At 39.9% G+C, this 17,377-nt stretch overlaps 1 protein-coding gene across 1 annotated transcript in view; it reads left to right on the forward strand.

Moving 5' to 3' along the window:
* The window catches only part of SCEL (sciellin), a 124,742-nt gene that overhangs the window by 49,352 nt on the left and 58,013 nt on the right, over positions 1 to 17,377 (forward strand). The window contains exons 10-15 of the mRNA XM_040266907.1: positions 3,969 to 4,049; positions 6,652 to 6,717; positions 8,923 to 8,982; positions 12,989 to 13,033; positions 14,700 to 14,759; positions 15,058 to 15,117. Of these exons, the coding sequence (XP_040122841.1) occupies positions 3,969 to 4,049; positions 6,652 to 6,717; positions 8,923 to 8,982; positions 12,989 to 13,033; positions 14,700 to 14,759; positions 15,058 to 15,117 (372 nt within the window). The remainder of the gene's footprint in view (positions 1 to 3,968; positions 4,050 to 6,651; positions 6,718 to 8,922; positions 8,983 to 12,988; positions 13,034 to 14,699; positions 14,760 to 15,057; positions 15,118 to 17,377) is intronic.

Genomic DNA, 17,377 nt, shown 5'->3' on the forward strand with positions numbered 1-17,377 from the left:
GGTACCACTCTGCACAGTAACCCCCTCAACCAGAGGCTGAAGGGCAAGGAGGGCTCTCCAGGTGGAAAGCAGAAGGAGGTACGCCCCAGAGGAGAGAGACCGTGGTGTGGGGTGGGATGGGGTTAGGAAGTGCCAGCCGGTGGGCTCGGTTCATGTGGCATGAAAACAACAGCAGCCACAACCCTTACACTAAGCCAGGCGGTGCTCAAAAGCCTTGTGTTGCCCTCTTGCTGGCTTTAAAGCCACCATCAACACAAGAACCAGAAGACCCACTGTGCTGTGTCCACTCCGCCACTGTCTCTCACCCAGGGACTCACTGCCACACTCGGCCAGAAAAGCCTCTGGACTAATTCCGTCATGTCCCCCACCCCTGTGGCCATGGATCCCTATGGGAACCCCAGTCAGACCATTTCTTATCACCTGGACCATCCCTGCAGAGCTCTGTGCATCACTGAACCTGAGCCAGCCCTACAGCATCCCAACCCCTCAAACCGGTCCACAGAACCTTCCTGGATATGGCATCCATTATTGTCAAAACTCACTCCTCTTCAGTCTTGTCTCTGACTGAATGATCTCTCCCCTCCTTGGTGGGTTCTCCCAGAGAACCTGCTCGCCCAGGCTCCTTCTCAGTGACAGCTGCTTTTCTTCTAATCCCATGCGCTGTGTGGTCTGGGGGAAGAGGAGGGATCCTGTTTGCTCCTTATTGCTAATTTCTATTTCTCCCTGCCCTCCTTGAAGCCATTCCCTTGTGAGTGTCTCTCCTTCCCTGGAGTCATCTCAAGGTCTCTGAGTCACTCACCCTCACTCTGTGGGGACTTCAGCACTTGGCTCACTATTTCCCCACACTCCTTCCATCATAATGCCTGAAAGTGAAAGTCACTCAGTCGAGTCTGACTCTTTGTGACCCCATGGAGTGTATAGTCCTCGAAATTCTCTAGGCCAGAATCTTGGAGTGGGTAGCCTTTCCCTTCTCCAGGAGATCTTCCTAACCCAGGGATCGAACCCAGGTCTCCCACATTGCAGGCGGATTCTTTACCAGCTGAGCCACAAGGGAAGCCCAAGAATACTGGAGTGGGTAGCCTATCCTTTCTCCAGTGGATCTTCCTGACCCAGGAACCGAACTGGCATCTCCTGCATTGCAGGTGGATTCTTTACCAACTGAGCTATCAGGGAAGCCCTCAAAATGCTTGGTGATTTCCAAATTCATGTAATGGATCTTTCCCATCCTGGACTTTCACTTTCTTGATCTCCTCTCCAATGACCTTGTCCATTGCCCTACCCCAGCCACCCACAGATTTTTCCCTTGTAAGAAACGATATACACTACAAAACTTCAAAGCTTCCCCTTTTCTGGCTTCCATTTTCCATCTACTCACTTTCTGGTTCAATCCCTCCAGTCCTCTGATGCCAGAAGTTTCCCAGTCCCACAACCACCATCCATTGATTCTACCATCTTTCCACAGCCCTTCTGCCCTCACATCCTCACTTCCCTCCATGTCTATCTCAGCTCCCACCTCCTCACATATCCCCTTCTCCTCCCTTGTCATCAGTCTTTATTGCACTCTCTTGGCTGAATTAGAAGCTTCCTTAAATCCACTCTCTGCTCAATCTGTTCCTGCCCCTGAAGAACCGAGCGTGGCAAAAGAAAGCAATGGGTATTGGCCTTATTTTAGTTCCATGAGCATTGACTTCAGCAGAGCCATTGGTGTTGCCCAAAGAGTCCTTGAGAGACAGCATCATGGGGGATGCTTTATGGAGCCAGACTTCTTGGTTTGGATTTCTCATTCTGCCCCTTACCAGCTGTATCATCACAGGGTATTTATTTTCACTTTCTGTGCCTCCGTCTTCTCATCTATAAAGTAGGAAGAAATAGAATACTTATCTCTGGGATTGAAGAGAGGATTCAATGAGCTTGCTCTCTGTGCTTCCAAGACCAACCTTCCTGTATGTGCCCTCAATCTTCTTGCTTCCCATATCTAAGCATTTTCTGCTCACTCTCCTGAACCATCAAATTTGCCATCTTTCCTGGATCATTCCTTTGGCATATCTACATATTCTCTTACCTTTCATTGACCTACCAACCTTCAGGTAGCTTCCCAATTTTCTCTTCCCTCTTCACTACAAAGTGCCTCAAAAGAAATCTCTACGTCTATCCCTCTGCCTCCCATTTTCTTTGAGATCCACTCCTAGAAGGTTTTTTTTTTTTTTCACTACTGCTCCATCAAAACTGCCTTCGTCAGGTTTATCAATGACCCCTATATTGCCAACACCATGGTAACTCTTCACTCCAGTTTTATCTGATCTGTCAAATGTCTTGCATTTGGCAAGGCTAGTTACTCCTTCTGGAAACACTTGTCTCCCTTGACTTCCTGGCACCACACCCTTGTATTTTTCTTCTTTTCTCTCTGGCTGCTTCTCTTCAGATCCCTTTGCTGTTTCCTTCCCATATTCTTAATGTCTAAATATTGCTGGGATCAGGGGTTCCAGCCTTGGCCCTCTTCCTTCTCTGCCTAGGCTGACTTCCTGGGCGGTCTCATCCAGTTTCAAGTGTCAGATGCCATCACAAAGCTGATGATACTCTTTCTCCAACATCCTCATGGCTCAGTTGATCACTTCCTGCAGGTCCTGGCTTATATTTCACCTCACACACAGGTGTTCCCACACCATCACTATATTCTCTCACTGCTTTATTGTCTTCTTAGTACTTTTCTTTATCTGCCATTTATTTATTTGTGTATTGAAAACCTTCTGAAAACAGGGAAATTATCTACTTTGTAGGGTGCCTCATGCATAGAAAGTTAACAAGAAATGTGTTAAATAAAAGCATGACTTCATTCAGTCCCGACAGAACCCCCACAGTGCTGTTGGAAGGGTTACTACAAATGAGGAAATGGAATAATTTAGGCCCTTATCACACAGCTGGCAATTCAGGCAGCCCAACTCCAGAGCCTACATGCTCCCTAGTGCAACGCAGAAGCCAGAGAGGTACAGAGTCGAGATCACAGGGTATTTCTATGGAATGTAGTCGAGGATTATGGGGAACTACTGGGGTGGGAGTTCGGGGTAGGGAAGTGACATGCCCTAGGTAAAGTGCTGTGTGTGTGCATGATAAATCACTTCAGTTGTATCTGACTCTTTGTGACCCTATGGACTGTAGTCTGCCAGGCTTCTCTGTGGGACATGGGATTCTCCAGGCAAGAATACGGGAGTAGATAACCATGCCCTCTTCCAAGGGATTTTCCCAACCCAGGGATCAAACCCATGTCCCCGGCATCTCCTGCACTGTACGTGGATTCTTTACCACTGAGCCACCAGGGAAACCCGAGTAAAGTGCTGACTCCATCCCAAATATGCCCATAATTGCCTGCTTCAGTTCCTGGGTGATCAAATCTTGCCATTTCAGAGGCTGTCTTGGTGCTTTGTTGGAAAGTTTAGGCTGACAGTGTTTATAAGCTCTGCCAGCATCAAACTGGCCTGTGCTGTCAATGTTTAAAGTGGATTTAGTTAAGAGCTTCAAATCAATTTAATCTTAAGGTCTATGGAATTGAAAACCTTTCTTGCTGTTTCCATAGCAGCTTGATAGTTGACATAATTCCTAAAGAAGCTTATATGTTAATTTAGTCCAGGAACCATTTACTCTGTTCATGTGCTGCTGACCCAAAATATCATAACTTGAGTGAGATATTCTAGTAAATTACTAAGCTGTTTAAAGTACACATAATGTTTCAAGCTATAGCTGGGGAGGACAGGGTTTCCAAAAATCTGATTAAATGAACTCTCCTGTAATATACAGATTTGACTTCTTTAAAGTTTAGGACTCCAAACGTCCTGGCCTTTCCAATAGCTCATGCACCGGGGTTGTAAGACGCACGAGATATTTCCACATAGACAATAAACGCAGTTGGTGAATAGATGCCAAAATTTACCTGGTTTCCATGGTGAAATGAACTGCTGTTTTCTGTTCTAAAGGGAACCAACTGTTCACCCTCCGATACCTCCAAAGCCCAGTTCCGCTGTTTCATCTCCTAACCAGCTGAAGCAGGATAATAGGTAAGATCTAGCATTCCAGAATTTCTTGCAAAACGAAGTTTAAAGGAAATGACACCATATGAATTGTGACTTGTGCAAAGCATGGGTATGTTTTTTGTGCAGGTTCACTGCAGAACCCGGGTCTCCCGCACTGCAGGCAGACACTTTACCCTCTGAGCCACCCTGTGTTGGGAAGATCTCCTGGAGAAGGAAATGGCAACCCACTCCAGTACTCTTGCCTGGAAAATTGCATGGACAGAGGAGCCTGGTAGGATATAGTCCATGGGGTCGCGAAGAGTTGGACACGATTGAGCAACTTCACTTTCAATGCAGAAGCACTTGGAAAGCTGCTCTAGTTCCATTTGCCCACACAAACGTGTATTTATGTTTGTCTCTGGAGACTTATGGCCTGTAGCTGTCCTATGGAAACAGACTTTCAAGATAGAAACTGAGCAATAGTCAGCCCAGGAGATGTTCATACTCAGGTTTCCTCTCCTTTATGTATTGGGAACCAATATGCAAGGAACTCCTCTTTCCCTGTATATAAATATATATGTATACATGTGTGGCAGTGGTGATTTAGTCACTCAGTTGTGTCCAACTCTCTGTGACCCCAAGGATAGTAACCCGCCAGGCTCCTCTGTCCATGGGATTTCCCAGGCAAGAAAACTGTGCAGGTTGCCATTTCCTTCCCCAGAGGATCTTTCTGACCCAGGGATCAAACCCATGTCTCCTGCACTGAAGGTGGATTCTTTACCACTAAGCCACCAATGAAGCCCATTTATTGATATGTATATATATTGCTTATATATTGATATGTCTACATATTGCAAAGAGTTGGATATGACTTAGCTACTGAACAACAGCAACAAGAACAAATATGTGTGTGTGTGTATATATATTTATTTATACACAAACACACACACATATATATATCTTAACTAGTTAAGATTCCCATTAAGAGCTACATTTTCTAACAAAGATATTCTTAAAACTTTTTGTTACTGTTCAAACCCTCCCTTATGTTAGAAAATACCTTTGGGTAGTTCTTTAGTCTTACTGAGACATTCATAACTTATTTAAAAGCTATAACAAATTTTGAAAAATATTATAATTACCTTGCCTCCAAATCAAGAAAAAAAAAAAAAAGACAGACTTGCTTTTCCATTTTGAAACTCCAGTGCTCTCTAATTAATACTTAGAAACAAATACTTAGAGACTAATTTGGAGATCTGAGCACCTCCCCTTGTGCTGCTGTTAAACAGTTTACTAATCTCAAGCTATTTTCCAAGACCTACACAGCACATTTCCATTATTGTTGAGAGATTTTTTAAATGGTGTCTCAGTGAAGACTGAATACATTAGATTTGCTTGATGGCCTGCCTTTGATTCTTTTGTATTTTAACTTTTTGATGGTGATTTTTTTGACAACATGTAGGACTATTGGAAAACTATTCTTCATTAAGAGGATAACTTTGACAAGAAAATGCTAATTGTGTGACAGGGCTATGTAACTTTAGGTATTCAACCTAATGTGTTAAAAACTCAGGTCTGAATTTCTATTCACTGAAATGTCACAGGATCTTTGAAATTTTGTCCTTAGGAGGACAGGATAATTTTTTTTAGTGTTAAAAAAATTCTTCTTCATTAAATTAATGAAAAATATAGGCCAGATTTATGACTTCTAATCTGCGCAACGGTTATACACTTGAAAATAACTTTTCAGGCTTTCTATCTTATATTATTTTTTCTTTTACTTTGACAATATTGAGCAATTTAATATTAATGTGAATAGGATTTTTTAGAGGGCTAAAAAAAGTTGGTGTTAGTACCTCCTGAATTCAAAACATTAGATTTTAGAGCAGTGAATTGAATAGATTCAAAAGAAGCTAAATTTCATCAGAACTGGTCTAATCTGTTTTTACTACTCTAATTTATTTCTTCCACAAATGATCTTAAATATAAAATGAGGACAACTTGCATGTTTTAAACCCTGATTACTTTAATCACAGCAAGATGATTTTAATGAAAGAATATGAAAGGGAAGTGTTTCCTATGTAATTAACACATGTCCTCAGGAGTACAAAAAATAGTCGAATTTAGTTTCTTGAGAACAAGCAAGAATGTGTAAGTAGGTCAATTAGATACTTAGAAAAAAAGCCGAGAAAAGCCTTATACCACAAATCGTTACAGACCTAACATTGTAAAATTTAATTCTAACAGCTCAGTGTGGTCATTCCCAATGTGGTGGGTGTGCTGGAAAAAATGAAAGTGGTGACCATATTATCTGAGCAAACATATTTTTTTATAGTATTCAAATGGGATGAGTCTTTGAGAAAAAGATGTTCCTCTGACACCTAACAAAACATGATTTTTACTGTTTAAAACATTTCATTATCTAATTGAGATAAGTGTATTTATCTAATAAAGATAATTGCTTTATTGATGACTGAAAACTAAAATAAATGAACGTGAACATATTTAGAAGTTTATTTCCATAGAGCTATTATTCCAGCAAGCACACTTTCATCTCTTTGAATGTAAATGTTTTCTTATAAATTTAAATTTAACAGAAAAGTGTTTTCTTACCTAACAGACATTATTTTTAATTTGAAAAATATAGGCAGATATATCCAGCTAAACCAAGTGTATATACAGAAGCCAACAGATCTGCTGAAAGAAATATAAGGTACAATGATCTATCCTGATATCTCTATATTTATATTTATTTAATTGTATAAATGATAAAGTATGCTTTATTAGAACACTGAAACATACATGAAATTAATAAAACGGACAAAATCAGTTTTCCAGCTGACTTCAATAGTGGGTAATAAATAGTTTTATATGTACTTAGAGAATTTTATTCCTTTTATTGCTATTTCTAAGTATTACGTTAAGAACAACCAAAATTCCCTGAATATGATAACAGAATAAGATCAAACATTAAGACAGGAAAATCTCTGTTTATTCCTAACACTTGTTCCAGAGTCTATGACATAGCTGGTATTGATGTATAAGGGAATAGGTGGAAATACAGTCATCTGATTGAACATCTACAAAACCTTTACTTGGAATTGGCTGTATGATAAGGTCACTGAGCTTCTCCTGCACCATCAGTAAAAGGCTTACAAATTGTACTGATGCTTTTGAGTAAGATTTCCCCATGACAGTCCTGGTTTACACCTGTTGTCTTAAACATCCCATCTAGTTTAGTATTTGTTTTAGATGTATCTTTATTTATTTATTTGAAAAAATACTATTTTTGAAATTAGTTTTTGAACAATGTTATTTTATAAGTCAACCAATATGATAAACCAGTATTTTTTTTTTTAATGGTAAAAAACACAGCAGTAATTTACCATCTTGTGCATGTGGGATAAGTCGCTTAAGTTGTGTCTGACTCTTGGCGACTCCATGGACTGTAGCCCTCCAGGTTCCTCTGTCCATGGGATTCTCCAGGCAAGAATACTGGAGTGGGTTGCCATGCCCTTCTCTAGGGGATCGTCCCAACCCAGGAATCAAACCCAGGTCTCTTATGTCTACCTGTTTGGAGTCGAGTTCTTTACCGCTAGAGCCACCTGGGAAGCCCAGCTAAATTTACCATCTTAACCATTATAGTAAATCTTTATTTTAAACAATTTTTTTTAACTGAAAACATTTTTCAAAGTGCAAAACTTTATGTATGTTTTTTTTTTCTTTATTATCCCCCGTGACTCTTAGACTTATGTCACACAGATACCTTACCTTTTGGGGGAGTACCTTGTACCTGCTGACTTAAGGTACAGTTGTATCTCAGCAATTTTGTACAGTATGTCCCATGTGCCACAAGATATCAATGAATGTTCTGGGAAAGAGGCATTTAAAGGACAACACATTTAGGAAACACAGGAGAATAGGTTTCTCTATCATGAATTTCCAGAGCCTTCAGTGTGTGTATATGTACATTCCAAATCTCTAAAAGTCAGTTATGTTTCCTCAGTTTACTTGACTACAAAATTCTTTCTTCATGGAACTCTGTTAACTTTCTATACAGTATTGTTTATGAAACACAGGTCTCAATTCAGGTAAACCTAAAATTATGTCTTTTCATGACCTAGAGATTTAAGTCCATTACATGTCAGGTGATTCCACATACCCTACAGTTTTAAATGTGCTTTCTTTCCCTTTGGAAGCCTAAGAAGACAGATACTTTCACTTCATATAAGGGGTTAATTGATCTTCTGAATATGTTGCTCAATTTTCCTTGAAAACTGAAACTGTTAGTCGCTCAGTTGTGTCCAACTCTTTGTGCCCCCGTGAGTGGTAGCCTGCCACGCTCTTCTGTCCATGGGATTCTCCAGGCAAGAATACTGGAGCAGGTTGCCATTTCCTTCTCCAGGGGATCTTCCCGACCCAGAGATTGAACCCAGGTCTCCCGCATTGGCATGTGGATTCTTTACCATCTAAGCCACCAGGGAAGCCCAAGGATGTATGCTCAGTGTCATTATAATGTTATGTATAATGTATGCTCAATGACATTATAATGTTCTATGGTTGATAGAAAAACTTCTGAACATACTCTGTGTTTACTTGTGCAGTTAATTCAATGTTTCCCCCATAACCTTTTAAAGTATGTAACTTGCACATAGCGGATACATGTCTTTAGGAGAAACTGTAATTGTTTCAGTGAGCACGAGGTGGCAGAGGCAATGCCTGGGTGGAGTGACCGGCGTGCATGTGTGCGCGTGTGTGAGTGCTGTGAGCTGATGGGATAGGCTGTTGTTATTCAGATAAAGTCAGTAATTTCTGATAACTTATGGACTTTTGCTTTCTTCACTGAACACAGATACTTTAGTTCCTTTAAGCATAGCTCAGTTGTCATTAACATGAGTTTATTTTTCATTGTTTGAAGGAGTCAGGATCTGGAGAGCATTGTCAAAGTGGCCACTTCGCTTCAGAAAACTAACAAGGGGTGAGCGCTCAAGAGGTTCTGAACTTGCATTTTTCTTCTCTCTCTGTTTCAAAAATGCTTAGCCAGTACCTTTAAATCTTCCAAATATGAATGAAATCCTGATGCTGCTTATTATATATAATTTGAAGGAAGAAAGAGTCAGTCTCTACATTAGTGTTCCTGAGAAATGGGTAATACTGACACTGATGGACACTCTTCTCTCTCTGCTTTCTCTTCTGTGGAGTGATGCTCATGGTGGTGACCTTGCTCCAAACCCCCAGTCCTGTATTTATGTTCTGACCCGGATCTGTGCTTATCCATCTCCCCAGCACCGCCATATAGAATGCCCTAGGTTATTTTCAACTTCCTCCCCAAATATGGTATTTCCTGTCTTTTCTGTGTTCTTTCATTCAGGCAAGCTCACCTTTCTGCAATCATTTTTGATTCTTCCGTCTCGACCCCTCTGTGTAGTATCAGGCATGTATGGATTAAATGTCTAAAGTGCCCTGCACACCCCCATGGTCTCACCCAGTTCAAACCCTCATTGATTCCACCACAGGTTATCAGAGTAGCTATTCAGACTGATTGACACTCCTCCAGTCTCTTCTCCCACTAGATCATTACTACCCATCACTGCTGGAGTTTTCTTTCTATGATTCTGCTTGAAAAATCACCCCACTTGGCTTCCCATGGCCTAGTCAATTGCATATAACTTCATGCAATGCCTTTGTTAACCTGGCTCTGACCTAACATTCCTTAGCAATTTCGGACTTCACCAGTTCCATTTATCCTACATTCAATACCAAAGTAGACCACTTCCTTTCTGAAGTTTCCAGAGCCTCTGCCTTTGTTTATACCATTCTATTCATGAGGGCTTTTCCAGCCTCAAGGCCACCGTATCAATACATTCAAGTTATAGCCATTTTTCAAGATCCAGATCAGATACCAACACCTCTGTGAGGTCTTTTCCAAGTGAGTGACCCAGTGAGATGTGACTTCTGCCTCCTTAAGTGATTAGAGTCCTATTATTCAAGTTACATAACAGCTAATATATTTAGTATTGTTTTGTGGTATTTATGTAAATGTCTCATCTTCTTTGTTATCTCTTTAATCTCCTAGAGCAGATATTTTGTCTTTCTCACCATCTGTCATCTGCAAATTCTAACACAATGCTTTGTGCAAAGCAGAAGTATTTATATAGTGGATAATGGTAAGACAATGCTGAGCAGTGAGAAAACCTTGGGTATAAACATTCCGTGGTTTAATCCTGTGCCTACAGAATTTTTTTCCTTGTTCAGTGAAAGTTAGCAGTGCTAAAAGGGCGGTTAAGATTGCCAGCTCAAAGACCTGAAGAGAAGTCACAGAAGTGATGGGGAGCTCTTCTCTGCAACTCTTGGGCACAGTCTAAATTTGGGCAGAGACGGTAGAAAGTATCCTAAATTTTTCATTTTCATTTCTTCCGTTGTCTAAGTGTCTAGATTTCTCATTTTATTTATTTATTTTTGTTTGAGGTAATATTTTTATGGGGATTGAACAGTTTTTTGGACTGAATAATTTTTTCTTTTTTTAATTTAAATTTATTTATTTTATTTGGAGGCTAATTACTTTACAATATTGTATTGGTTCTGCCACACATCAACATGAATCCACCACAGGCGTACACGTGTTCCCTATCCTGAACCCCCCTCCCACCTCCCTCCCCACACCATCCCTCCGGGTTTGACAGCTGTTTAAGGGAGAGATAGGTGAGTGATGCCGAAGGGCAACTACGGTTTGGCACCAGTCAAACAAAAACAGTGAAAGCTCCAGTTGGATTACCTTTCCTGTCCCCTCTTCCTCACCAGGGTACACAAATTCCACAGCCAGACATGTTCTTCACAGGGAGAAGCTGTTACTTTGACGGGGACCAGGGGAAATGTCTGATGCTCTGGGCTATGTGTAGGGACTTGATAGAGCTTTTATTTTTATCTGAGTTGCTTTGTAATACTCCTTTGGGAAATGGACTATTACTCCTATCTGACTAAGAGCATTTAATTTATTGCAAATGAAGTGGTGAAACAATATCCAAGCTTTCATCAACTTGATGCCATTTTTAAAGCTCAGCTTCTTCATTCACAATGCAGTCAGTGTCCCTTTTACTTTATTTCCCACAGAGTGTCTCTTCATGATCTATGCTAGTTTTCTTGTGGAACCTCAAATCCTGATAATCTCATTGTGACTCACCAGTCAGAAAGGTTTGGAGCAAAAATGTATAGAGTTGCTCTTTCCCTAGGGGACGTAGAACAGATTTGTAGACTCAGAGTTGGAAGGTAGCATTTCAAATGAGAGATGACAATATAGCGTTGTGTTAGGGTCTGGGTAACATTTGTCCCATGCAAGGATAGAACATTAATCCATTTTTTGTCAGGATCAGCAACTGTCACATTTCTATATTTATTCTCAGCCTTTGACTCTACCATTGAATACGCAATATTACTTGAAAGGATTCATCTCTGTGATGGCCGTTGATTGAATAAGTTTTTCAGGTCCCTGAAAGGACCATCCCAGTAACTATTCTGGTGATCTGCTGTACCAGGCATCTCCAAGCACATTAGTCACTCAGCTCTAGAGCTGAGCCACAGTCTTGGTGCCTCTAAATTCAGTTTAAAAAATAAATATAGCGAGCATTTAAAAAGTGAAAACATTAATATTGATTGGGAACTGTTTACTATAATTACCAAAATTAATTGAGAGTTTATGACATGCTAGCTATCATGCTAATCACTTTCTATTCATTAACTTATTGGTTCTTTTATGAGGTGGGGACAATTAGTATTCTTACTTTGTAACTGAAAAATTGAGAGAGCAAGAGGTTAGGCAACTCATCCAGAGTCACCAAGTAATAAGCAGTAAAGCCTGGATTGGAATCTAAGTATCCCTGACTTGGGAACCTGAATGTCTAACTACCTACTTACTTGGCCTCCTGGTCTACACCAGTGATGACTCAAGAAGAAAGAGGAACATTGAGGAAGTGTGGAAAATGTGTGATTCTAGAGCAGGAAGAAGAGAGAACCAAGATTTATGAACTGGAAAACTGGATGAGGAAGGCAAGAGAAATGAGGGTAAAGCGGGTGGATAGACGGGATTAGGGGAGGAGGTTCTGTGAGGAGCAAACAGGAAGGAAGAACCACTCCGGCCTCCTTCTTTGGGGAGAGGGCTGAGCTAAGGAATATTCCAGAACCCAGGGGTTTGGCTTAAACAGGTAGCTCCTGAAGAAGCAGCCAATAGACTTCAGAGTTCTCAAATACAAAAACAGGAGAGCAAATCTAGCTGATCTGGAATGAGGGAGAGTAGAATTCAAGAAAGAGACCAGACTTACTGATAAACAAGTGTTTTCCAAAATTTTCTCTGTGCAAGCACATTATGCAAAGATAGAATCTATAATAAGTCAACATATCTGTATTTTTTGATGCAATCTGGCCTTGTATTAAGCATCGACTGTGTGAAAAACTCCGGATTAAGCACTGAAGAGGATCCAATATAAAGCTGATCTAAATTTTAAGTGGTGTGGGAATGTGTGTAGAGTCTGTGTTTCTCTCTATGTACACTCACACTCATGCATGTAGAAGCAAGGAGACAATTGTGTGACTATTATTGGGTTGGGCAAAAAGTTTGGATAGTGAATATGTTATTCAATAAAATTCTTGGTGAATTTGAAAAACACATCTTATTTTTACTTAAAATTAGGCAAACTTTTTGGCCAACCTAATGCATTACAAAGTACAGCAAGGTAAGTACCATAAAGGAGATATAAAACCCCAAACACTGCAAGGCTTCCAAAAATGTAGGGATCTCTATTCACTTAAAGGACTGGGAAGGATTTGTTGCAGAAAGGTCTGTCTGAGGAGAGCTTTGGAAGGTAGACATGTTTTTCATGGATGATGAAGGTGGGAAGTTTGTTGAACTTCAGAAAACTCAGAAATAGTTGTTTTAAGCTGAATATGTCCCTGACTTTTACTGATGGGAGATATTCTTTCTTTTCCCAAAGTGAAGAATTGGATAATCTCATCAAAATGAACAAAAGTTTGAATAGGTAAGTACTGAATTTACTTTTCAGTAGTTTTGAGCATGAGGACCCATATACTGGGCTAGTCAAAAGTGTCCTACAAATCTTGAACAAAAAGCTTGTGGAAATCTTCATTTCATCATTGTTACAAATGGTTATTACAATTTAAAGGTACTAATATTAAAGTGTCATTGATTTTCATACACCATGATTTAGTAAAGCAGTTATAAAAATAAGCACATTTATCTTCCTGAAATTCTGTTATATTAGTATGTAAATAGTTTCGTTTGGTCACTGAATGTTTTTAGTTTAATCATTACAAAACCCACTCATTTTCTTAGTTAATATTACCTGCTTATTTTGAATCATTTGTAACTGCATAATTTAAAGATCTTATTAATTGAAGCTTGAAGTGCAATTTTAGTTCTCTCTCTGTTACTTGGCCCACTAATGCACGAAATAAGTAGGTACCAGAGAGAAGGAGAAACAAAGCAAATGTCAAATGAGTTCACAGATCTGATGATAAAGAGATGTGTGTTGACAAAAATGATCTATTAATAAATGACTACCAACGACTCACTTGGAAAGAAAGTTATGACCAACCTAGACAGCATATTAAAAGGCAGAGACATTACTTTGCCAACAAAGGTCTGTCTAGTCAGGTTATGGTTTTTCCAGTGGTCAGGTATGGATGTGAGAGTTGGACTATAAAGAAAGCTGACCACCGCAGAATTGATGCTTTTGAACTGTGGTGTTGGAGAAGACTCTTGAGAGTCCCTTGGACTGTAAGGAGATCCAACCAGTCCATCCTAAAGGAGATCAGTCCTGGGTGTTCATTGGAAGGACTGATGTTGAAGCTGAAACTCCAATACTTTGGACACATGATGCAAGGAGCTGACTCATTTGAAAAGACCTTGATGCTGGGAAAGATTGAGGGCAGGAGGAGAAGGGGACTACAGAAGATGAGATGGTTGGATGGCATCACCGACTCGATGGACATGGGTTTGGGTGGACTCCGGGAGTTGGTGATGGACACGGAGGCCTGGCGTGCTGCGGTTCATGGTGTCGCAAAGAGTTGGACCTGACTGAGTGACTGAACTGAATTGAACCAACGACTCACTACGATTTGCTGCTTTTCAGGTTTTGTTTTTTTTTTAATTTTAATTTACAAAGGAAGTATTAGATCAGGAATCAGACTCCACAGTCTGATGAGGCCAGGTGAGTAGAGATGCATGAAGGGAGCTGGCTCTGAAACATGGAGGGAGTGCCTGTCCCAGATGCCTGTATGTTTCTCAGCTCCAGTCACAATGTGAGAATTTGAGCCCAGAGTTGCAGGACACTTTCAGGAGATCCTGAAACTCCAGGTGTCCACACATCATGGCCAGCTTTGTAAATATTGGCTCATATTAAAAAAGAATAACACTTCTTGAATGCAAACAATGCAAACAATGGACTTATTACAGCTTGAGGTTCCCCAGTATGTATCTTCTTTTCTTTTCTCCAAGGTCCACTGCAATTTAATATTTGAGTCCAGGAAAAAAATCTGTTTGGAATAAAGTGATTTCAGGAATCATGGCTCATCTTTTCCCAAACAACTTCTATTTCCTGTCTCAGATATAAACTGATCTTTGCTTAGATGAGTTAAGTATCCATCATTAATAGTGACAAGGTTTTTTACTCAATTCTTTTAAAGAAATCAAGGTCTCGATGGTCTCTTCAGAGCAAATCTTAAGTCAGAATTAACGGAGAAAAGGTAAGTGCATCTGTCTCTAACCTGAAAATATCTCCCAGATTGCTTGTTTTATTCTTTCAGACATTAGCTGGAAGGGAGTTATCTTCTCTGGCATAAAAATGTGCTAACAGATGGGGCGGTGCACTCAGTATTGTACATTTAGTTCAGACATAATTGCCCAGAAGGATTTCTGCTGCTCTATTCAGTAAAAGTAAATGAGCAATTCCTGAAAATTTTTTACTGTATCTGACCTTTCAAGATAACACATAATTTTTTTTCGATATGCAGTCTCTTATTTTAATTTCTTTGTATTTTTTAGAGCCAAAAGCCTTGAAAATCTCATCTTTGTGAATACGCGGACAGATAAAGATGGCAAAGGGTAAGATGTGATTGAGACTCTTACAGCCTTTTTTGATTGATTCGTAAACTGTGTGCCATTTCCTGGGGGAGACCTTCTGCTCAAGACAAGAGTCAGACAGGCTGGTGGAACAGACCATTGATCAGGGTCAGGAGATGGAGGGGAGAGTGTCTTGGTGCTACCTCTGTCACTAGGATCAATCAGGGTGACCCTGGACAAGTGGCCTCTGTTTCCTCAGTCCATAAAATGAAGGGTATGATCTAAACAGATGGTCTCCAAGTTCCCTTTTACATCTAAAAGTGGAAGAAGTCAAACAGATCACTAGAAGTAGTGGACAATAGGCTGGTTTATGGACCAAATATATTCACTATAAGACATTTTGATGCCAATAGTATAGCCCCTCACCCCTGAAGTCTTTACCAGGGACTAAAGTATTTTTCAGTTGGAATGTTCATTTGTCTATCACTAAGATGCACTTGTAAACATCTCAAGGTCAAAAGCCATGCTTTTATTGACTTTGTATCATAAAAAGTGTTAATTAATGGTCAGTAACTGAACATTTAAAGAAGTTGACTTACAGTTCTAGACTGACACTGATATACTAGAAAATGAATTACTACTAATATTATTTTTCATGTTGAAAAATAGCAAACTTTTGACAGTTTCATTAGAGAAAATCCCAGAACAATCAAGAATTGCATCAGGCTAAAGATATATGAGGTCTCCACTGCTTTTTCTCCAGATTGGCTATTTTTAAGTTGTATTTGGTTAGTCATTAGATTTGCCTTCCTAACATGATGATTTCTATTGTCCTGGTTATCTTTAAAAACCATTCATCTGTGCCAATCTGTGCACAGGCAGATGTTCTAGCTTTACTGGTCAAGCTTGGCAGTATGCCTTCTTAACCCTCTCTAATGTAGAACACTTAACAAAATCTATATAGTAAAGTGTTGATAATCACCACCTCCATTCAGACATCAAATACTTATTCACAACTTATTACTACAGTATGAGGAGAAGGCAATGGCAACCCACTCCAGTACTCTTGCCTGGAAAATCCCATGGGAGGAGCCTGGTAGGCTGCAGTCCATGGGGTCGCTAAGAGTCGGACACAACTCAACAGCTTCACTTTCACTTTTCACTTTCATGCATTGGAGAAGGAAATGGCAACCCACTCCAGTGTTCTTGCCTGGAGAATCCCAGGGACGGGGGAGCCTGGTAGGCTGCCGTCTATGGGGTCGCACAGAGTCAGACACGACTAAAGTGACTTAGCAGAGTACAGTATGAATGTGCATTCTAATGTACATGGGGCTTCTAATGTGATGGGGCTCCCTTTTTTCATGTTAGCTTTTTACACCTCATTAGAAATGGAGTCTTATGGTTTCCTCGGTCACAGACGAGGAATGTGTGCATACTCTATTTCATTTTTTTTCAAATAGAGAACAGATGAAGTGAGAAAGCAGTCAATTCTCTGTAAGTGGTTATATGAGTTTTAGAGGAGAAGATGAGATTTCAGATTTTTTAAGAAATGAAATTTGGAAAGTTCCTTTAAAGTGGTGGAAATCAGGAAACAGAAGATGAGTATCACAAGTCAATCACAGTATGGGCTAGGGAAGAGGAAAAAAGGGAATGATTTATAATCTGGGATAACTTGATAGTGACTGGGCTTTGATGCAGAAAAGACAGCTCTCAATGGTGTAGTAGGGGGCAGGCATAGTTTCTTTTCCTTCTTCCCTCCTTCTTCTTTATACAGAAAGAAAACCTCAGATGTCAACAGTCTTATCACAGTGAAAGACAGAGACAGATGAAAATAACATTGAACAATTGGGGTATTTAGAGAGATTAGCTTTCATTTTCCCTGTTTTAAGCTATCAGCCTGTGAAAGTTTTATTGGTTGTGACCAACTTATATAAAGTACTGAAGTCATCATAGAGTTATTTCTGCTTTTCCAAGGTTTCTTTTTATTAAAGATGACTTTTCTAAATCTTCAAAGTGTTTAGATTCAAAATGTTGATCCTCTGATTTCCACCCTTGATATGAATGATTTTAAGGCAGACAATATCTCAACACATATATTAGAGTTAGCTTCCCACCAACCTACCCTCGAAGGATAAAGAAAGCAAAAGTTGAAATGTGGAACTTTTAAATTGAGTTAATCATGACTGAGTCATGGTTGGGTCCTCACTATAGGATAGTTAGCATATCAGCATTTGGCATGAGAAGAGCCACTTGAATTAAATATTTCTAAAGACTTCTGATGTTTTAGGTACTGATAACATCT

The sequence above is a fragment of the Oryx dammah genome, unplaced genomic scaffold (genome assembly GCF_014754425.2).
Source record: "Oryx dammah isolate SB20612 unplaced genomic scaffold, SCBI_Odam_1.1 HiC_scaffold_24, whole genome shotgun sequence".
Taxonomy (NCBI): domain Eukaryota; kingdom Metazoa; phylum Chordata; class Mammalia; order Artiodactyla; family Bovidae; genus Oryx; species Oryx dammah.